Consider the following 23041-nt stretch of genomic DNA (forward strand, 5'->3'; position numbering starts at 1 on the left):
TTCTTTACCAATTCTATCGATTCCATCCATTTATTCTTTCGAGACCGTTCAATCAAGATGAACCCATTAACCGATCCAGCCGATTTACTAATCATCATAGTAAGCATCCACACACTTCAACTTAATCAAACCCAAAAAAAAACTTAAAATTGACATTTCATCTAAGTAGTTAGATTTAAATCCATCTTCATGGTCGAATTTTAAACACCAATCAACATCATCAGAAGAGTTTATTGAACTCACATCTTTCTTGGAAACAGTCTTGGTATTCTCAAACACACATTTATCAATAAGACATGAAAACTCTTTAGCAATTTATGCTTCAATGATTGGAACTAGGTAATCCCCATCCCCTTACCAAACCAAACCTCTTACCGAAACTGATTTTTTTTTTTTTTTGGTTTTTTTTGGGGGGGGTTAAGTGAATTGTTGTATTCTACTTTAGAAAATGGGGTTAAGAATGATTCGGTTTCGGGGCATAGAGATTCTAATACGTATCAAACTTTTAGGGTTTTGGATGATTGTGTTTCTGATTGTGTTAAGAAATTGATGAAAGTTAATGATCAAGATTTGAAAAGTGGTCGTAAGTGTGTGTGTTTTTTGTGGTTTTTTTGGTTTAAGTTGTAGGACTTTGAATGGGATTTTGATGAGATTTTGGTTTGGGTTTTTGTAGAACCTACTGGTACAGTTAATGCATTAGCTAAAGCTTTATGTCGTAAATCAATTTCCACATAACCCTTTAATCTCTTCTTGATCTTGAAACTTATTTTTTTGGAGGGGATTGGAAATTAGATATCAATCGAGTAACCAAAGAAGAAACCCGACCAAAAGATTCCCTAAAACCAAGAATCCTAATCATAAGTATTTCACCCGACTCACCCGGCCAATATATTCCCATGATGAATTGTATTTTTTCAGCTCAAAAATCTGTAAGTCTTTCAATTTTGGTTTGTTTTTTTTTGAAGGGGTTTTATTGATTTTTTTTCTTTTCAAAAAAAGTGTATTCCAATTGATGTTTGTAAAATCACAGGAGAAGATGCAGTTTTTTTACAACAAGCTTCTTACTTGACTAATGGGATTTATTATAGACTTGAAAAACCTAAAGCTTTGATCCAATACTTGACTGTAAGTTTGATTTCTTCTTCCTTTTCCCCGCCTCCTTCGATACAATTCAAAAAAATTGACTTTTGACTTTTTTTTTTGGTTTTTGGGGGTTTCAAGATGATCTTTCTTCCAGGTGTAAGTATACGAAAATCTTTGAATTTGCCTCAACAAGAAGAAGTCGACCTACGTGCTGCATGTTTTTGTCATCGAAAGATTATCGATCTTGGTTATGTTTGTTCAGTTTGTTTATCAAGTAAGTATAGTAAACCATCTTTTCCCTCTCCCCCCACCCTCCTTTGCGATCTTGACATATATTGATGTTGGGTTTTTTTTGGAATTATATGATTTTAAGTTTTTTGTACACCTATACCGGTTTGTTCGACTTGTAGAACTAAGTTTCCGATGAGTACTTTGAAAAGATTGATGGCTACTAAACCGAAAGTGAAAGCTAAGTCTGTTCATCAACTTGGATCACAAGTTGGTGCTTAAACGATTGGAACTCATACTGGATGGAACAAAAATGTGATTGTTTGATGAGTCTTTGGGGTTGGTAAGGATTGGGTTTGATGATTGGATGAAATTCGTTTTGGGTTATCTTTTTGTGGAAGGATATTTGGGTCCGGAATTAGAGGTGATTTGTATTATAGAAATAAAATGACTGTAGTTTTACATTTAAACTTAAAACCAAAAAGAAAATCGAAAAATATAAATAAAGAAATCCAAAAAACCAAAATGACAAAGAAACAAAAAGAATGAACACTTGAAGAAGAGTTTTATCAAGAGATTTTAATTGATTTTAATTTTTCCTTTTTCTGATTTTACAAATATAAACCATTTAAAATGATTTGAATCCAATTAAAACAAATTGAACAATTTATGGTTTGATGATTTAAACATTGATAAAGTGTTGTATCTTGAGTTTGATGGATCGTACTTTGAACTGGATTGTTGGGGATTAGTGGAGTGACTCCTAGTTTGTAGACTTCTATTGGTTTACGATCCTAAATTAAAAATTAATATAATCAGCAATGGGAAAAAAGAAATTTATAAAGTCAGAAATGGGAAACAAGAAGTTAGTTGATGGTTGACTGAAGGAGTGGGAAAAGAACTTTACTATTAAATCGTATATATCAATCGGTCTAGAATTCTAATCACAATTTTATTTTTCCAAAAAAAAACAAGACTGATCATCAAAATTGTGTAAGATGGTTTTGAACATAATTATTTAATAATTATTAAAGAAGACAATGTATGTACTTACAACCCAATCAAAACTCATAATAGATTGAATCAAATCATCTTCTAAAATTAAATTGTTTCCTAATCTATGATCAACTAAACATTCTTGACACGTTTCTTTTCCATGTGAATTACAAAACATAAATTCATTGATGATTATGTTTTGGTTTCTATGCATTCTAAATATTATGATTTTTGCGTTTAAAATTGAGATTTAGGTCGAGGGTTTTTTTCTGAGTGATTTGAGGTTTGTGAGGGGCTTTCTTTGGTTTCTGAGGAATTTGACTCGTCAGGTGAGGTGAGGTGTCAGGAATGGTTTGTGATGAGGAAAAAAATATGAATATGTTTAATAAAGTGTTTAAGGAATATTATCAAAAGGAATCAAAAATGATAAACTGCCATTTTTTCAATGATGCTAAAAGATATTTGATCATCTTCGGTTTGGTTTTTGATCAAGATTAAGGTACTATATATGAAGTTAATGCGCATAAACAAAAAGCTCAGCACCGAAAAAGTTGGATTCATCGAGTGTGTGTGTCTGTGTGTTTTCTTTTCGATTGAGAAGGAAAGGTGGTACAATGTAAGCTTATGTATGAAGAATGCCATGAAGGCTAGTGATATTTTTTTGAAAAACTTGTTGGCTCGTATGAAAGTTCAAGAGATAAAGACTTGAGCTTCTTTTTTCGAAGATGGTTGTGGACTATCGATGTTCTTAGCTACTTACGAGAAATTGATGTTTTGCAATCGGCTCAGTAAGTTGTTATGAAAATAAAAAAAATCTTCTTATACTGACTGATCAAGTTAAGATTTCTTTAATAAAAAAACAACGCGAAATCCAAAGAATCAGAAAATGTTTAATTGAAGAAAAGGTTGGTACAAAACTTTGTGATGTAAGAGGAGAATTTCCTGCTGAAAAGTCATATCAAAATGCAATCATGCTACATAATTCAAGAAGGGATGGGTTGATTTCAATGAAGGTTAGAAACCCAGCGAGTTGAACTCTAGCTTAAGCAAAGGAAAGTCCCAGTGTTTGAGGTGTTCTGCTGGGAAAGATATCTTTTTGAATACCAAGTCTAAGGTGATAAAGAGTGGAGTAGTGAACTTGCTTGATTTGAGAATAATTGTCAAACAGAAAGTAAACTCATCATCTCAACAGCAACGCAGCTCACCAGAATATTGATCAATGTAAAATTTAGAAGGCACGACCGGCGAGGTAGTGTTTCGGAATTCAAGCAGTTCTTCAAACTTTGATCACCTCATGCCATCAATAAAAGTCATTCAAGACCTTGTAGACGGACTTGTGATTTGAAAGTAAGGCTGGATGGCATGCGAAAGCCTCAAAATCAAGTTTGACTAAGCCTCAAGGTACAAGAATCCTGCTTGTTGAAGACCCAAAAGTGGTACAAGTCCCCTTCTCAAAAGCCTGCCTGTCTGCGCAGGAGAGAGGAAACCTGATTTAATTTTGGCCTCCTCGCACCTTGATGACACCTTCCCTCCGAAGGAACAACGTGGTAAGAAGATTCTATCGTAGTTCGGAGGGTAAAATCGACTGGGTGCACATGCAGTAATGCATACACGACACGGTCAGGTGAGTCAAAGATATAGAGAGAGAATTGGAAAGAGTTTCCTTCCTCTCTGGAATTCTTCTCCTGCACCTCATGTCGTGAGTTTGAGCATTCAAGCTATTCAAGCTCTTTAAGTTGTTTAAACATCAAAGAGTTTAATTTTTTGCACCCACCCACCATCCATAGGCTAGGAAAAGGCTCTTCTTTTCCGACACTTTACACAGTCTGGAGCTCGGAACAGACCGGGAGTCAGACCACGCAGGGCCTCAGAACTTCAGAAGTAGGTCCAGTGTTGGGATTCCCCACCAATTTGCTCAAGTTTTGCAGGCAAAATTGGTCAAGCTTTTCCAATTTGACTGTACTTACCTTGTATACTGGACATATCCGAAACGATGAGCCTGTAAATCCAGAGCTAACCTGTAGAGCAGAGATAGAGAGTGCATACACATGGACCTTTGATCTACGTTAGGTGTAAGACATATGGCCATGCACTTTTATTTGGCCAATAGCGGTAGTCAGAGTTGAAAGGTAGATGCCAAGTTCTTTTAAACCTAGAATCTCAGTTTTTTTTGGCAGGGAAAAAATCAATATGTTTCCCAAAACCTTGTGGCTTTGAGGACCCTGTGCTTACTTATCCTGTCAGTATCTCCTTTTCCTCATGCCTCACGCTGACTATTGAGTTGTATGTCCAAATACTCACCAACAAGACACTAATGTGGCCATTGGCTTGACCTTTGAAATGATCCTATGTGAAAATTAACAGCCAGATGGGGGGTTGATCAGGTTTTCCACAAAGTGGGTGACCAGCAACAAGGACCAATAAATCTATGGATGTTTTCCAGTTGGGGCCTAGGTTTTGAAAAGAAAGAAGTAGTATTTTCAAATAAGTCAGATGCTACCTTTTGAATTTGAGTACCATACTTTTCCGATATACTGTTTGTGTTGTGTATCCATGCAGCAATTGAACCTTTCATAGCTGTGATATCAAATTTTGCAACAGATAAAGGTCCCCAACCTTGTATTGTGCAAGTGATTTGTTCTCCTTGAGCTTACCAAATGAGTATCTTGTAGTTGTTAGTTTGTCTGTGACATGCATCAGGGATCATCCATATACATAAGCTTCATGGTTGAAGCTACACTGTCAAGCTGATACATGATGCTAAGGGGAATACTCTCTGAACAATTTCTTTCCTTTAAGGATTTTGAGTACCTCTTTCTTAGCTTTCTCATGGGCACATCATAACAGAGAAACCAATCTGTTCACATTTCTCCATTCTTAAAATTTTCAGATTACTCAAGGGTTGAAAGAGATGATCTCATCTTTCTGTAGTACATGGCTTTGTCAAGTCAAAGCGTGCTTTTTTAGTCTATCATGATGTGTTTTAGGACACAGTTTCCATTCAAAAAAAGATTGCCCATTTCTATTAGGAAGAAAGAAATTCAGCAGCTGGGCACATTTTTCAACATATATATTCCATACTAGGGGAGTTAATCAAGGAGGTAACATTGCCTCAACAAATTCTGTATAATTTGTATCATTGTACCCTTCCAATATACTTGCTGTGCACTCTTTAGTTGATTTCAACTCCAATTTTGTGCTTGACCATTTCTTCAAAAGACTCCATACAATAGGCTTGAAATTACTAGAGAATGTTCCGCTTGCAAGCTTTCCAAATACACTGGGCATGTATTGAGGATCTTGGTAGAGGTCCTCAAATATGTTTTCCATTGTGATAGTTGGTTGCCAAAATATATTCTCCAAATTGAATGTTGTCAGAACGGAGAACTGGCCTTGAAGGAATTCCCAGACATCTTGAAGTATGATTCGAAGAGAATCATTTTCTCCTGGATGATGATCAACAATCATCTTTACTGCACCAAAAATGGTTGGAACTATTACAAGTTTTGATAGTTTCATGGATGCTTCAACTCCCATTGTGTAGTGTACAAGTTCATGAGGTTTCAAACTTTTTACTTGTTTAATCTTGCTTAAAAGTGTCAACTTCAAGTTTTCATAGAATTGTGTTACTTCATCTTCAATCTTCATGATAGATGCAATACATATTCTCCCTTCCTGCAGCAACCATACCTTGCTATTATGCCTATCAAAGACCTTTTTACTTGCAAATGTGGAGACACACCTGCTGATGACTTGTAAAGTTTTTCCTGTTTCACCATTCTTCTGAAGTGTCAAATATTTCAGTGCTGGAAACCAAATACGGTAGGGAGCTACTGGCAGTGACAGACACCTTTCAGACCTCCAGATTTTCCAAATGTGGTAATAGACCCCAGGCTTGATCTCATTTCTCTTCCTAGACAAAGATAGTTCATGTAATATCCTCATGGGTGTGGTTGAAGTACACCTATTTAGTGGTATATGAAGATCAATTTCTTGCAAGCTCTGGATATCAAATACCAATAATCTATTCATATACCCATGTATGAATTTTAAGCTGTCTTTCAAAATTGCATCTGGAGAAATTTGTGGTTTTTCAAATCTATCAATCTGATTTACCAATCCAAGGAATACTGCAACAACTCCATCCTTCACCCTACCTTTCACCCGGTCCAAATTGTTTGTAACAAGCTGTGTAACACTTCTTGTGGGATCTAGATTATCAATGGAGATTTGATATCTTATTCTCCAATCTTTGAGCCACTTTTCATTGCTTTTTTGCAGATCACTGCTCCTTGATATAATACCCTTTCCCTGCTCATAAAGGATGTTGGTCATCCTCCTAGCAACGTGATGTTTTGGTTTGTTCAAAGGTTTGGGATTTTGATCTACCGGTGTGTTGAACGCTTGTGGTATATTTGTGGCTCTGAATTTAGATTTTGACTTTTCTTTTTTCTCCGTTCTGGACAATGATCTCAAATTCTTGCACTTCTCCATTCTCATTATTTCTGATACCTTTTTCTTACGGTTTGTGGTATTTTTGGAAGATGAACTCAGAAGCTGGGAACTGAGCTTCAAGAGATCATCCCAGCCGTCATGATCACTTCCCTTATTTTCTTCAACCTGTGGTTCATCAAGAACAATTCTAGGAGTTTGGGCTTCATTTTGAGACATGATTGTTGCTGATGATAAATTGTCCAAGATGTGACTATTGTGATCTGCTTGATGAAATGGAATGAGGTTTGGGGACACATTTGATTCTTTGTAATGTTTAACTGCACTTGTATCAAAATTCTGATGACCAAAGAATTGTACTGAAGAGCCTCCCTCAAGTATTGGATTATATATAGTATCAGACATGAAGGACTGAGGAACAGAGGCTACCAAATTTGTTGAATGTGAATTTGGTACATTGTAGATATTGACATCATTCAAAGGAGTTGGTGGGATTATTTGATCAAAGGCATTCCAACAAGGATCAAGAGGTAGTTGCACTTCTGGTGAAAATGATTGAAGATGAATGCTATTTGTATCTTCAAATACATGTGCTTTCCCAGTTGGAGAGATCAACTGAGATCCAATGTTGAAATCATGACCTGGGGGGTAGAACAACCCATGGTGGCCTGGCATGTATGATAATGGGATGTGTCCTGTGTTATCCAATTCTAAGATCCCTGCCTTGTTAATCATATTCACATGTGAACTATGACTGTTATGACATATACCAATGTCAGTGGTGCAAAGATGATCTTGTGCCCCTGTATCATTTTCATAACCCTGCATTGAGTCATGAAATGACTGCCACATATGCAAATTACCTGAACCAAATGTCTGAGAAATATCTGGCTGAATTTGGAAATCTTGATTCAATTGCTCCCTAGAATCTTGTTCATAATTTGAGGTGGCAAAATGGCTCCACACATCAGTTGGTAGTTGAAGGTGTGAAAAATCTTGATTCCCATGGCCCATATCCGGCTCATTGATAGGTGTACTCCTTGTGTCTTCACAGTTTAACACCCCATTGTATATTGATCCTTCAAATATACTATTAAGTGCATTGTTGGAATGATATTCCATACATCTTGCAGCCTGTATGACCAGGTAGTATACTAATTGAGCATTGAAGGATTTGCAAGTATGTGGGAGCCAGTTCATGATGATGATCCAGAGAAAGAAAATTTTGGGCTCCAAAGCTCTATTGGTATTGGTTGGGGTTGGGAATATCTGGAAAGTTCTTGTGTTCTTCAGTTATCTTGGAAACATATGCAGTTTTTTCAAGCATATAATCTATGAATCTTATCTTCTTTCAAACACGGATCTCAGACATATATCATACATGCAACAGAAATTGACTCTCTGTAAAGTTTTGACCGCACAGCACTTCAGAATGGTATTCAGACTCATTTAAAACATGGTAGGTGACAGTATCATTCAATACTGTTTTTGAGACATCCACCATGCAAAATGAACCCTCTGCCCCCCTTTCCACATTTCCAGAATCACAAAACAGGAAACCATGTATGACTATGTCTTGGTATATGCTCTTGCTTTGTGTGACTTGTACATGGATTTGATAAATGTGGTTCTATGTGGTGATGGATATAGGAAGAATCAAGTAAGATGAAGCTGGAATGTGTTTGGACAAGGAGATACTTGAAAATATATGGTGTTTCAAGAACTATTGATAGATGAAAGATGCATTCAAAGCCCCTTTGTTGAATGTGTAAGGACATATGAGTCAGGGTTCAATATTTTGGGAAGGTTTTATATACCATCCCATACAACCTACAAGGAAAAGGGGCCTGTTCAAATGATTTGGGTTGGAGTTGATCATTGACTCAAGTGGCTAATTCATCATTTTGACCAGTGTGTGTGATTAACTTTGAACAGTGGCTTAAGCACAGCAATCATATATTTTAGAATATTTAAAATTCAACCACCTTTGAGCAGCTCAGAGTTATTGTGTTTATCAGAACTAGATCTTCAACTTTCTAAACTTAGAATTTAACTCAAGATGTTAACAGATCCAGACTTCCTACCAACTTCTAGCCCTTCTGGATCTCAAACTAAATCAGATCCTTATCAACATTTACAAGATCCTGTCAATCTGATTGGTTCTGCTAAATTAATTACTGCATGTGAGAAGGCAATTGCAACACTTCATAAATTGATCCAAGAGGCCAAGGACAAAAAATCACCAGTTTCAAGCTCAATTGATGTGACAAATAGGGTTGAATCAACTTAGTTGTTTTTATAATGTAGCAAGGAGAAACAAGAAGCGTCGTTGCCTTTTGACTCATTGGGACCAGCTTAGCATTGATCCACTGTCACAAATTGACAATTGATCAGTGAGGATGATTTGTCCAAGTGAAGTTTCAGGATGCATGAATGTGCATGATTGGTAGATCCTCACAAAGCATTGTTCCTAATGCAACTTGTCACTTACTTCAAAGTGTAACTCAACCTTCAAAATCAAGATGAAGTCAAAGCTAAGCTGGAGAATCATATTGTGAACTACAAGATTTGCAAAGAAAACACAAAAAGGGTTATAAAACTTCAACTCTGATCAACAAGTTGAGAATCCTTTTACTTCATGTGGTGGGTACATTGCAGGCATGCCTGCAATGTACAAGCAGACGCAGAAAGTTCACGTCACCCCCGGGGCCAGGAAAATCACTACACCATATGTAATACACGTAGGGTGGGGCCCCGGGGGTGACGTAAACTTTCTGTGTCTGCTTGTACAAGAATGAATGCAAATTGTTGCATCACATCAGCACCCTGGAGAGTGCAAATAGACCCACTGTTTGTACTCAAAATCTGTGTTCCAAAGGCTAAGTGAGTGGACCACAACTCACTAGCTGTGGCTGCCAAGCCAAGGCTTCAAGATCCACTAGAATATAAGCAGGCATGCCCACTGAAGTAATTGAAACTCAATGTGGATGCAAATGTGTTAAAGCATTCAGCACTGTATCTCACATCCATGTAGCCTAAACCAATGGTTGGCCCACATGATGTGATACAATACCACTCTTATAGAATAGAGCTAAAGCCACTGTAAGATATACTATAACAAAATATGAGAGACAAAGAATTGATGATTATAAAATGGAATGAGCTATTTAGTGTGATCATCTCACATGCGTGCTGTATAATGAAGATGAACAAAAACTTGAAAGTCCTTGATAGGTTTAGGAAGAATACGTGAACAAAGACAATAAAAATGTAGCATCATCAAAGTTCAAATTAGGAAGTTAAAGTTGTATATAACAACAATACAGATTGCAATGTTGAGGAAATATGCAAGTAGAACATATGTTGCATATGTGCATTTAAAAATGAACATCATTTAAAAACAAACTGCAATGGAGGCTGACACATAACAAAGGGAGATGTGTTTCCAAAAGGTATCAACATATGGTGAATTACATCAGTAGTATGAATACCCAGGTTGCATTTGGTAAGCTTATACCCAAGATGAAGAATGCAAAAAGGTACATGCTTTCAAAAAGCAAAGCCTGCTGTTCAAAAGCATCACTTGTGCTATTCAAAAGCATAAATTTGTTAGTTATCAGTGGTTTCAAGACATATAAGGGGAGAAAATTAGTGCAGAGGGGAAAAAGGAGATGCTTTCAAATAGCAAAGCTTGCTATTGAAAAGCATATCAGCATATCATGTGCTAATCAAAAGCATGTGTCTTAGTGATTTAATACTAGCAATTTCAAGGTGCATAAGAGGATAGAGAGGTGCAGAGCTTTTGAAAAGTTCAGGCGTATAAGAAGGCAAAGTAAGTTCAAAGCTTTCAAAAAGCATATGGTGGCAGGTTGAAATAGGGAGTCAGAGCATACAAATAGGAAATGGCAGCGCAGGGAAAAGGTATAAATAGAGTGAAAGTAGTCAGCTAGGATTGATTCACAAAGCTCATTCCTTGAGACCTCTAGGTCAAACTACCTTTGGATACTCGGCAAGGGAATGAGTGAACCTGAATCCCTGTAGTCACCCTACCCTTAAAGCTCTTGGCATAAATGCTGATTGAATTTTTCAAGGGGGGGCGTAGGGATTTAGGTTTATGTAATGTTCATACTGCTCAAAAGTAACCTGATGCAAACAGAAAAGCATCAAACTGTCCTCAAAAGCACAGAAAATCTCCCCCCACTGTTTTGCACCACATACACAATGGTCATATAGGCCATTGCAGCTCATGCGGCTCTGCAAAACAAAATTGCAATGCAATATAGTACCCTGGAGAGTGCATATACACACTTTTTGGGTATTGGCTCATGGTCACAACATTCCCCTACTTGCAAGGCTATATACAGTTGAACCCGCGCAATTGCATAATTTGGGGGGAACATCCGGCCTATGCAATTTCACGGGTTATGCAAAGTGAGGTAAAATACAGGATAGGTTAAAATGCATAAAGTTATGCATATACACGGAAATAGGCCAAAATACATAACATTATGCATTTTTGCAGGTTATGAGCTAGGCTTTAAGACTTAGGGCTCAAGGTTTATGCCTAATTATGTACTTTTTATCCTGTATTTTGAGTAAAAGCTATGCAATTGGGCTTCCAAGACCCGGTTTTTTTGGGTTTTGACTTATGCATTATCATTTTTGACAAAATTATGCAATAAATGCAATTTTTAGCCCGCACCAAGTCGGGGGAAGTCCTGGCCTATGCAAAACGGCTGATTATGCAGTTGCGCAGGTATGCAATTGCGCGGGTTCGACTGTAGTACCCTGTTATGTGCAGGAAAAGAGGGGCTTTCTGGTGATATGTAAATCTAGTGAATTGGAAAGGAGCAATGGCTGAATATAACAATCCCAAAACATTTTATTTACAAATCCAGAGATATTCCTGAATCCAAGGTTGCCACTACACTATACTATACTATACTGGGTATAGTATAGTTCAAACTATACTTTACTCAAATATACTCAGCATAGTATCATTTCATCAACTATACCTGAAGAAGGGTTATAGATATTTTTAATTGACTTGTCGAACTATACCATACCTAGTATAGTTCAATTAAGTATAGTTGGACTCTATAGCATACCAAGTATAGTAAAGCATAGTATAGTATAGTATAGTATAGTGACAGCCTTGCTGAATCCTACATACCAAGGCTGCGGCTCTACAGTGGGTTTTAGCCAATACCACAGGCCCTACCGTGATAAAAATATATGTACTGGACAGCTGTGACCTTGGTTGGTCTGTGGAAGGTGTCAAAAGTAACAAAAACCCAAAGCCCAAGGAACACAAATTTTGAGTACAAACAGGGCCTGGGGGTCTGTTTGCACTCTCCAGGGTCCTAAGTTGATGCAGCAAATTTGCATGGCTTACATGAAGTGGAAGGCTTTTAAACTTGTTGATCAGAGTTGAATTTTATAGCCCTTTTTGGATTTTCTTTAAAAATCTTGTAGTTCAGAATTGTGATCTCCAGCTAAGCTTTGACTTTGTCTTGATCTTGAAATTTTGTTTACACTTTGAAATAAGTGACAAGTTACACTAGGAACAATGCTTTGTTAGGATCTACCAATCATGCACATTCATGCCTCCTGAAACTTGACTTGTACACATTTTCCTCATTATGACCAATTGTCAATTTGTAATGGTGGATCAATGCGAAGCTGGTCTCCATGAGCCAAAAGACAGGTAAGCTTCTTGATTCTCCTTTGCTACATCATAAAAACCCCTAAGTTGATTCAAGTGTATTTGTCACATCAATTGAGCTTGAAACTGGTGATTTTTTGTCCTTGGCCTGTTGGATCAATTTATGAAGTGTTGCAATTGCCTTCTCACGTGCAGTAATTAATTTAGCCGAACCAATCAGATTGACAGGATTTCGTAAATGTTGATAAGGATCTGATTTGGTTTGAGATCCAGAAGGGCTAGAAGTTGGTAGGAAGTCTGGATCTGTTAATATCTTGAGTTCGATTCTAAGTTTAGAAAGTTGAAGATCTAGTTCTGATAAACGCAATAAGTCATCATCTAAGGCATCGATCGATTGAAAGACTTTGCAAGCATCTGTTGCACAAGTTTCGATATGATCAAATCGTGCCGGGCCTAATAACACGCCTCCATACCTGATGAATCGATCAGACAAAACACACAAAGCTTGTTAGCCACTGTTTCAGCTGCTCTCTGGATGTCAAAGGAAAATTAGACAGACCAACGAGAGACAACTACTATAGCATCTATAATCTGAAGTGTTTCCATGACTTTCAAAACCTTTGCCCCTGAACGCGCTTCACCATCATCTTCATAGCCAGACTTAGAAGGAGAGATATCGGATCCGATTTAATCAGTTTGACCGGTCACTCGAGTGTAATCAAAAACCTGCAAACCTGAATTTCAAAATCTCCGGGTCCTCCTAAGCCATCACAAGACTTCTTGAGTGATAAAAACCTCCAAGCCGTGATATTATGAGAAGCAGGATTCGAATGAAATCGATGCTTAACCAAATTTATAATGTCTGTCACATCTGATAAACTTTTGGCTTTGAAAACTAATGCTTTGAATACACTTTTCCGATCTTTGATTTCTTTGGTCACATGAACTGCTATTGGATCAGGTTTAGATGAATTTACAAAACGATCGAGTGTATGTTTAGGTTGAAGAGTTGGATCTGATGGTGTGGAGGTTCGGGTACGTTTAGAAGGAGGTGAGTCTTCTTGTCCAGTGGGTCTTTTGTTGTTTTTCTCCATAATTCGATTGGTTAAGAGTCATGATAAGCTGATGAGTTTGCTAATCCATCATCGTTTACGGTTACGCCAAGATCAACTGCAAAACAGTGCAAAACCCAATGTGAGTGAGGTTTGACTTGGAAACTTTAGAAGTTTAAGCTGATTTAGCCTAATTTGAGAGGTTTTGTTATGTACCCTTATTGACTTACTGGGATTTTGATACAAAATACAGTTTTGAGGAAACACTGTGGGGCCCCGCGGGGTTTGTGAGCTTAATTTAGGGTTCAAAGGGCTGTATTGATAACAAAGGCGACGTGAAATAAAAAAGTGAGACCATGTGGTGGCGGTGAAAGGGTGCAACAAGAAAGAAACAAATCTTAACGAACATCATCCATCATTTCATTCGATCAACACGCATCACAAGAACAACAACAACAAAGTAGAAATGATAAGCTTACAAGATACAAATCCTATCCAACAAAGTCATCAAACTTTCACAATGAATGAATTACCGATCGATATTCTAACCATCATCTTAAAATGGTGTCATACTTTCGATCAAGCTGAAGTTTCAAAGTCTAACTTTAATCGAAATCAAGTGCATCATCCATCCCATTCGATTCATTTGAAAAATCGGATTTATTCGCTTGGTTCTGTTAATTGGATATTTCATCAATTTTGTCAATCACATGTTGGAGAAGTAGGTGTCATTCTTCTTTGAGCACTGAGTTGAAGAATCTACAAACTGATTTAAATTTGCTCTTTTTCTAGTACCTTGAAACATCTCGATCATCAAAACAACTTGAATTTATAAGAGATCAATGGTTACCTAAATATTCTGATCAAGTTAAACAAATTGCAATTACAGGTCCAAAGACTTTAAATTCCCTTGAATCAACAACACTCATTCTGGACTTATTATATGAGATATGTGGTAGTTTACAGAACCGTAGGATTGAAGTAATCGAAATTGATCATCATTTCTTCGATGCGAGTCATTTTGGTATGTCTTTCCGTATCAACACCTTTGACATTCATCAGCACGAAACATGGTAATCCTGATATATGACATGCAGAATCGAATAAAACATCTGATGTCAGATGGCACGAACTACTTTGTGAAATGGCACCTCAACTTACTCAATTGACAATCAACAATAAACCAACAGATGAATTTCTTCCAGACGATATAAACGAATTAGAAATCATTAAACATTTCCATACCATCAATAAATTAGAAGTTTTCAAAGCTCATAATATCTGTAAATCGATTTCATCAATTTCACCTTTAGCTCAATTACTTTCCACTCAAAATAATTTGAAATCATTAAGTATATCAAAATCTACTTGTTTTAATCAATCTTGGTCAAAAGTAAATTGGTTAGGTTCATTGATCAATTTAAGTATCAAATCATGTGAAACCGTTGAAATGTGTTGGATTAAAGAATTTATTTTACAATTTTCAAAATCACTTCGATTTTTAGAATTAAAGATTAATCATGAAGAAAGATTAGAATTAACAGATATAGAAAAGATTAATTTACCTAACCTGATTAAACTTAGTTTGATTGGAAATATTGAATCTTTAATTTCTTTTACAACTTCTTCTAATCTTAAAACATTAATCTTAGGTGGTGGACGTAAGAAAATTGATTATGAAAGCTTAGGTGATTTGATTGAATCTAATTGGGATCAATTAAATCGACTTATTCTTTTTGATAATCCTGGTTCTATTTCACAAAAACATTTCATTAAGGTTTGTGAAAGTAGAGGGATTAATGTTAAGTTTTCAGGCATTTCTGCTTCTTATCATTGCTAGTTACGTCATCTCCTTTTAATTTCTTTGATTATTTTTTTCTTTGATTTGATCATTTGATGAAAGACCCCGTAGAACTGATGTTTTTGTTATCGTTGCTATTTTCCTTTTATCCGATATATTCAACTTCTCAATACAGTTAAATAATAAGCTCATGAAGCACACAGAACAATCTGAACGTTGAAACTCGGACTATATATTGAATGAAAAGGGAACAGGACAAGTGATATACATTTCTCTTTCCATCCTTCTAGATATCAACCTTTTTTAATTCTCTTTAATTATACCCTTTATTATTGATAGTTTTAATAAACACACGCATAAATTATTTCAGTCTTTTCTTCTTCTGATATATACTCCAGGAATGTTATCTCATCATCCAATTCCTTTTCTGTTTCTTATCAACACGGACAGTATATATTGCGTTTATAGTTTTGATATGTACATATCAACATAGTAAAATGAACTTGATTGTCATCGGGTTTTTACATATATGCAAAAAATTAGTCTCACCTACCCTGATTTTGTCTTACCTCCTCCATTTTTTGAACGAGTAAGTCTGGAACGTCAAAATGTGAGCGTTTTGATATTGTACCATCCGCTGTTCGATCGATGCTAAAGAGTACACGGGGGCTTGAGTCTAAGAGCATCCACGGACTACAGTCAGGCTAAGGGCGCGTGCTCTTTTCAAAAGACGCGCCAACGCCCCTTTTCTCTTGTTGGGACCGCGCCTAGGCGCATTAGGTGCGCTTCTTAGCAAAGGAAACCCCGTGTTTTTACTTTTTGTAAAGGGTTGGATTTTGTATACGGATTTTGAGATAAGAAACAAACACAAGTTTGAAATTAATTGATTGAAAGCAGCATAGTCAATCTATATTATTGGGGCTCAAAGCTTCAGGTGTTCTCATACAAGTTTTCTGTGTGCTTCTTCATTCAGGGTCTGATGATTGCAAGGTTATAAGACAGTGTCACACTCCGTGATATTCTGCTTGTGTTGGCAAGCTGAATGATCACACTCTTCGGCCACGAGGCGGGATCTTCAGGATCTCAATGACAGATTCCCTTCAATAATTGCTTGATTCTGCTTTACCCGGCTGTGTAATTGGGTTTTATGCTAGATTTTTTTGCATGTTTAAGCAAATCATAGTGAGATCCTGGGTAAGGATAATCACAACCAAGTGATTTACTTAACCAGGAATCAGCCAAACCTACTACGGTACTTTTGGGCGCGCCCACTTGATTTGTGAGCTTCTGTCTCAGAGCAGCTCAGAGCATGTCTAACTTAACTAAGTCCCTCGATGCTGAGACAGCTGTCAATCAACGAGTTGAATCAGCATGTCTCCGCATGAGGGACTTACATCTAAAGTCGACTTTTTGGCCTGAGGGGTAAGGATTCCTTTGCAGAGGAATTCTTGTTTTTGCCATTTCCTTGAGCTCACCGAGGATCTTTTTACCGCGCCTCGTGAGCATATGCGCTGAACCTCGCTGCGTAATGTACAACTGGAATCGTCGAGATTCCTCGGTTGCTCGCCGAGCTACATATCTTTTAATTCCGTCATTTTGGTATGTAGCTCACTTGTAGCTCACTTGTAGCTCGGTGTTTCATCGAAATAAGTCCTCGACTTAGCAGAGCTACATGTGAGCTACAGGTGAAAATCACAAAATAGCAACTTATGTAGCTCAGCAAGCAACCGAGGAATCTCTACGATTCAACTTGTACATTTTGAAAAGGAGGTCGGCGCATAACCCCATGAAGCGCGGTAAAAAGATCCCCGGTGAGCTCACGGAAAAGGAGGAATCAAGATTTCCTCTGCAAGGAAATCCTTACCCCTCAGGCCAAAAACATGACATTAGATGTAAGTCCTAACTTAACAAAGTCCCTCGATGCTGCGACAGCTGTCATTCAAGCAAGTTGAATCCGCATGTCGCAGCATGAGGGACTTACACCTAATGTCTGCTTTTCGGCCTGAGGGCTAAGAATATTGTTGCGGGTGGAATCTTATTTATCCCTTCAATGTGTGCACACCGAGGAACATCGACCCTCCTTGGAATCAGACATGCGGGAGGTCTGGCTACACATCGTACAAGTCGAACCATCACCCTCCACCATTTACTTCTCGAAATATTCAACAAGGAATTGGTGTTGTCTTTATATGTAGCTACATTAAGTCAGGGGACTTATTCCCATTGCAGAGCTAGCAAGCTTATTTTGGCGGATGACAGCATTAGGTATCCCACTCCCTCGGCTCAGCAACTCTTCCCACTTCCTCCACGTGCGGGATAGGGTTATGGCTTTACAAAAATCATTACTAAAGACATTTTCAACTCATTTCCCAAATATCTCGAGAAGGAATGGGCGGATGTCAATGATTCGACTTGTACAATGTGTAGCCAGACCTCCCGCATGTCCTATTCCAAGGAGGGTCGATGTTCCTCGGTGTGCTCACAGAAAAGGGATAAATAAGATTTTTAAAAACCTTATGTCTCTTACCTTCCTTCGAAACCATCATTGATTAACAGGTGTCGAGCCTCGAGGGACTTAGTTAAGTTAGAGAGCATGTCTCTTTTTGACTGAATATGTTGTATATGAGGTTGTACGTCACGACTCACCAGATTTCTGGCGTTGTTATCCGAGCAGTTCGAACTTTTGAATTTAAGTAGTCAGACTGTCAGTGTGTGACTTTTCAAGTTGACCTTGGCTGGATGGATTCCGTGCTTGGACACCGGTGGCTATGCATTGCTATTTATGTATCTTGAAAACACTTTAAAAACCTTATGTCTCTTACCTTCCTTCGAAACCATCATTTTTCCCCTTCTTTCCCTTTAAAAATTGAACCTCACATCTTTTAAATCCTTTTTACTTTGAAGTTTGCTATTTAACCTCGAATAATTTCCTAATTTGCTCGGGCGTACTTTCTTGTCATTATGAGATGCTCAATTTTTCTTGGATTCCTGTTACAAGTGTTATTTGTGATGGCTTATCCCGAACCCAATAGTCGCTTGGAAGGACGTGACTCGAGTGGTCTGGAATCGATCCAACCAAAGAAACTTTTCAAGCGCATGACATCGCCGAGCAACCCGGTAGTCTGTCCCGGTCAATTGCAGTCGAAGCCATTGGAATTCGATCTAAAACAATATGGAAAGTTAGTCGGTATTCCCTTGTGGTCTTGAAAGAGAATCTCCTCACTTCACCAATCGTATTAATTGACCAAGCTTCATCCTGGTAACTTGATTAGAATGATCACCGCTTTGATCTCACGCCCAGCCTCGTGTGTTTTCTTCGCAAACCTGGGTGTGAGTATGATGTCTGATGAGCCAACTGAGAAGCTAGAACGTATCGAGTTGACTGGCTGATTGACTCATTTTACACAGATGTACGTCGAAACAACGACGAGAGAACCGGCCATGTTTCAGGAGTGAGTGCCCAACACCTCGAGCTCATTTTGGTGATCCGAGGTCAATATGAACACATTATGATTCTGTTAGCTCTTCAGCCTCAAGCGTCAGGAATTACTATGGCGCTTACATCAGCCAGACTTGTAGAGTTACCAAGCCTGTTACGCCGGTAAGTCTTATGTACTTCTCTCTGCTGCATATCAAACTTAAACTCAAACTTTTGCTGATAACAATACCGGTTCATAGAGCAGCAAAGTTCCACCACCGAGCCCGGATGATGACCTGGTCATTGTGCTAGTCTATTATGGCGATTATGCCGATTCCAAGCAAGTTGAGACGTGCGACAAAGAGACGGAGGATGCCATGCGTGCTTTTGGCGACCAATTGTAACGGGCTCGGATTATACCCACCTTTATTGAATTCACGATTTCTCATTCCTAGTTACCATGCTATTCTTACATTCCGCTTTGAGCTCATGCGATGACTTCCATTTTGCTCCGTTGTTCCATCCTATTTGAGCCATGTATCAACTAATCCCAATGTGGTGAATGATACTCACAATATAACTTGTTTGCTAAACCTATGTCTCAGAAGAATGACCGTATATCACGAGTCTTGTTTGCATGTCCTAATTGTTTTTGTTCACTCAAACGTTTATCTCTTTTTATTTATGTCACCTTACAATAGGTGCTTACCAAACTTAAGTAAGGCCCAAAATTGTGCCTGGGTTTGCAATGGGTCTGGCTCCAAATATGTACACACTCATGGCCCATAGCTACTAGTCACTGGCAGGCAAGAGACTACTATAAATTAAACATATTCTGATCTCAATATATAACTGTGGAGGTTGTTTGCCTGTCATGCCACCACAATCCCAATTTCATCATATGACATCATAAATTTGTACACACCTCACAGCCAGTATATTTGGCTTGGAGGCAAAAATTCAAGTAGTCCTAGGATTTTGACGCCAAGGAAAGCCCCATTCAAGGATCCAATCTGAGGCAACCACAAGGGCCAAAATTTGCCTTGAAGGTGGCCATTGGGTGCCCTTCTCCTTGGGGACACCATCCAAGGACACCTTGGAAGTTGGTCTCCAAGGCAACTGATCCAGTATTCACAGATCAAGAATCTACAGATGCTACACAAGTGTCATTACCAGATGAGTCTGGGTTGCCTTTAACTATTCTTTTCTATGCTGTTTCGTTGATGCTACTATGCAATGCATGTGCACTGTACAAAATGAAGCTCTGATCTGAGAATATCACATCTAGCCCTATCAATGTTGAATGCTACACTGAGATGATCAGAGCAAATATAGCATGATATTTGATGCAGGTATTCCAAATATGTTACAAGGGGGTGTCAGGAGCTTTGAATCTGAACAATGAAAATCCTCCTGTGCATGTTGTGCATACAAGGAAACAAGAAACTATCACAAGTGTGTAATCTCCTGTATTGTCCCAATCACTCAAATCCTGTAACATCTCATAAGATAATTTATCTGAATCGTTGGATCAGATTCTGTAAATGTGGGGAAGATTGACCAAGTAGAGAATAATAGGAGGAGTTGAGACATGCAAATTTTCCCTTATAGAACTTCTGCAGTTTTTTCTTTGCTCCACATCTTTTCTTTACCACAAAAAAACAAATTTTTATCATACTCTCAAGATGATGTTTGGCAGGTTAACCTCTTGGTTTGTGGTACTTGGACTGAGTACCCTGATAGAAAATGGTTTAAGATGCACCCCACTTCAACTTGCAGAGGAAGATGCAACACATCTGTCAATAACCATCTCAAAGCTCAATGAAGATAAAGGTATATCATATATCTAATTTCTGTCTCAGTTTTGAAGTTCAACATTTTAATGGTGAATTGTGGACTGAACTTTGTATGCTGATTCACACTGATTCAAAATATGCTTGGTACTGTAGAATTTACCTCAAGTATCTGGGCAGATGATGAACTCAAGGCCTCTTGGGCCAGCTTGAAGACCTTGGAGGCGGCAGCAACCCATTGCCTTCAGACGCCTTCTTTTCAAGACTATTCAGAGAGAGCAAAAGCAGAAATTTTCAGGAATTCAGACAAGCAAAGGCTGGATTTGCTGGAACTCTATAACCATAAACATAAAATTTCAAAGAGTGATAAAAACAAAGAGTTTTTGGTTACCCCATGGAGGAAGATGCTGAGAATCTTCATGGGGGTTTATTTTGTAGTTGTGAAGAAAGAAAACTTTGAAGAAATATCAACTCTTGAGAGCTTAGTAATGAAGAATACACCCATCAAGCCCCTACCTTCAAGATCGCACCAGCCAGGGAATCTGTATAAGGAGTTCATATCACACATCATGGCAAGATTGGGGGAAAGAATCGTGTTAACCATCCTTATAAGATCCTTGTCTTCAGCACCTGTTCATAATATACCAGAAACATATCAGTCAATTTCCAGGCTTCTTACACCAGAAGCACAGTATGGCACAGCTTTCACCAAATATATGAGGTTTATTGATATGGCAGAGAGATTGGTTTTAGCAGGAATCAAAAATGTTGATTTAATAAAAAGCTTTGCTTCTATGGGTACAAAAGAAGTTGAACGTTTTGTAAAACCACTCAAATGGGTGAGAGGTTTTGATGATTTGCATGAGATCTTATTTCACCGAGGTGTGCTGGGTGATGGATCCCCAACATCATATTTCACAACTGCTTTCCAAGGTGAAGAAATTCATACAGTTCAACTGATCAAGAGTGGGTTTCAAAGGATGCAGTACTTGGCCCCAGGGAAGATGATGCAAATTTTGAACAATCTCCAAGGAATACAGTCAGGGCAGGTTGAATTTGAATCCATTCTGGGAGGTTTCAAAATGTTAAAATCATGGGATACTTTTTCAGAAGGTGTTGATGACACAATTGGGGAAAAGAAGATTGCTTTGAGTAAAATTGCACATATGATTGCTTTTGCAATTCAAAGTCTGGAAGATGAAAATGAGCATGTGGTTTTTTTGCACATGGTTGAGTGTTTCCTTGGAGAGCTGAAACCATTGAAAGATATCAACAGTGATCTCATTTTTGAACACACAATAAATACCCTTATGTTCTTCTTTCTGATCAAAGAGGTCAGCACAATTGTTGGATCCTTGATCACCCTGGAAGATATCAACTCAGTTTCTGGGAATCAGCTGTTTGTGCTTCAATCTATCCAATTCTTCCAGGCTATCCTCAAATCTACCTTGACACAAACAAATCAAAGAAGAAGAGCAAAATATCTTCAGCTCAATCAGAGTATGCACTCAGAAATTGGCAAGATCTATAGAGTTTACCTCAGCCTGACACACCACTTCAACAACTTGAGTGCAATGGCTCACGGACAACTTCTGACTGAATATTGCATCCAAAATCTAAAGGATGATATAAAAGATATACAAAAATTTGATACCAAGAAGTTGGCCTATGCCAGTCTTTTCAGAAATTATGACAGAGAGGCGCAAAAGGAAAAAACAATCTTGTATCAATCACAAAAAGCAAGATACAGCTGCTTTCTGAGTTCCATCCAAGCATTCCCCACCAAGGAGACTAGAGCCAAAAATCTTCCCATTGCTTCCATCTCAGAAGCAGGAAGTCAAGCAGATGGAGGACATATTCAGAAGAAGTTCAAACTGTTTGGTTCATTCATCCCTATACCTGATACTTTTTCAGGCATCCAAAGTGAACAAAAAAAGTGAACCAATCTTTCCATTTTTTTCTTTGAATTTTATGCCAGTGTGAACAATGCTCAAACCTTTGATATTATCATCATGAAAACTCCATCTATGTATAATCTTGTTTTGTGTGGTAGGTTCAAATTCTTGACAGTATGTCTACAAATAACCCTGCACACTGCATGTGTTATCTCTTGTATGCCAAATGAGCAAATTCTATAATTAATTTGATTTTGAATTAGTGGAACAAGTAGAAGGATAATGTGAGCTTTCAAAACTTCAATCAAAGACACAACCCTAATATTCATTGTGTAGGACTATAGACCAAAAAAACACCCTTAAAATAAATGATAAGGTTTCAAGGGATTAATTTGTCAGAGCAGACATGGAGATAGTTTAGATCTGGAACTTTGAACTTATTAATCCCACAAAACCACATGTAACTCACCTTCATCCAATGATTATTCATAGGGTTTTGGATGAAAAGAGAAAATAATGGAAGCTTTTCTCTGCAGTTAATGTGGACTATGAGCAACCTAGTTATACTCAATAAAAACAACCACACACAAATGAAACACATACTATAATCCTTTCAGTCCAAATGAGACAAAGGAAACATCACACAAAGTAATTTGAG

At 37.8% G+C, this 23041-nt stretch overlaps 7 protein-coding genes across 7 annotated transcripts; 4 read left to right on the plus strand and 3 right to left on the minus strand.

Annotated features, from left to right (window-relative positions):
• Positions 1-57: 57 nt before the first annotated feature.
• MELLADRAFT_110826 (uncharacterized protein) lies at positions 58-1593 on the plus strand (the record flags this gene model as incomplete). The annotated part of the gene is made up of 8 exons (XM_007414984.1): positions 58-99; positions 170-339; positions 423-583; positions 674-715; positions 793-929; positions 1000-1125; positions 1222-1357; positions 1457-1593. The coding sequence occupies 8 exons, from the start codon at positions 58-60 to the stop codon at positions 1591-1593; spliced, it is 951 nt and encodes a 316-aa protein (XP_007415046.1).
• Positions 1594-1922: 329 nt separating this feature from the next.
• MELLADRAFT_110827 (uncharacterized protein) lies at positions 1923-2521 on the minus strand (the record flags this gene model as incomplete). Its single annotated transcript, XM_007414990.1, has 2 exons — positions 1923-2105; positions 2366-2521. The coding sequence occupies 2 exons, from the start codon at positions 2519-2521 to the stop codon at positions 1923-1925; spliced, it is 339 nt and encodes a 112-aa protein (XP_007415052.1).
• A 2879-nt stretch (positions 2522-5400) lies between these two features.
• On the minus strand, positions 5401-7959 carry MELLADRAFT_66918 (uncharacterized protein; the record flags this gene model as incomplete). Its single annotated transcript, XM_007414989.1, has 1 exon — positions 5401-7959. The coding sequence occupies one exon, from the start codon at positions 7957-7959 to the stop codon at positions 5401-5403; it is 2559 nt and encodes an 852-aa protein (XP_007415051.1).
• Positions 7960-12506: 4547 nt separating this feature from the next.
• On the minus strand, positions 12507-13518 carry MELLADRAFT_110829 (uncharacterized protein; the record flags this gene model as incomplete). The annotated part of the gene is made up of 3 exons (XM_007414988.1): positions 12507-12897; positions 12984-13084; positions 13159-13518. 3 exons carry the CDS (start codon positions 13516-13518, stop codon positions 12507-12509), a joined length of 852 nt encoding a protein of 283 aa, XP_007415050.1.
• Positions 13519-13850: 332 nt separating this feature from the next.
• MELLADRAFT_72941 (uncharacterized protein) lies at positions 13851-15827 on the plus strand (the record flags this gene model as incomplete). Its single annotated transcript, XM_007414985.1, has 4 exons — positions 13851-14197; positions 14269-14500; positions 14574-15315; positions 15453-15827. The coding sequence occupies 4 exons, from the start codon at positions 13943-13945 to the stop codon at positions 15454-15456; spliced, it is 1233 nt and encodes a 410-aa protein (XP_007415047.1).
• A 2411-nt stretch (positions 15828-18238) lies between these two features.
• On the plus strand, positions 18239-19099 carry MELLADRAFT_123892 (uncharacterized protein; the record flags this gene model as incomplete). The annotated part of the gene is made up of 5 exons (XM_007414986.1): positions 18239-18456; positions 18550-18607; positions 18686-18729; positions 18800-18878; positions 18956-19099. 5 exons carry the CDS (start codon positions 18239-18241, stop codon positions 19097-19099), a joined length of 543 nt encoding a protein of 180 aa, XP_007415048.1.
• Positions 19100-20628: 1529 nt separating this feature from the next.
• Positions 20629-22666, plus strand: MELLADRAFT_110832 (uncharacterized protein; the record flags this gene model as incomplete). Its single annotated transcript, XM_007414987.1, has 2 exons — positions 20629-22411; positions 22647-22666. The coding sequence occupies 2 exons, from the start codon at positions 20629-20631 to the stop codon at positions 22664-22666; spliced, it is 1803 nt and encodes a 600-aa protein (XP_007415049.1).
• Between the last annotated feature and the right edge of the window lie 375 nt (positions 22667-23041).

The sequence above is a fragment of the Melampsora larici-populina genome (genome assembly GCF_000204055.1).
Source record: "Melampsora larici-populina 98AG31 unplaced genomic scaffold MELLAscaffold_47, whole genome shotgun sequence".
Taxonomy (NCBI): Eukaryota; Fungi; Basidiomycota; class Pucciniomycetes; order Pucciniales; family Melampsoraceae; genus Melampsora; species Melampsora laricis-populina.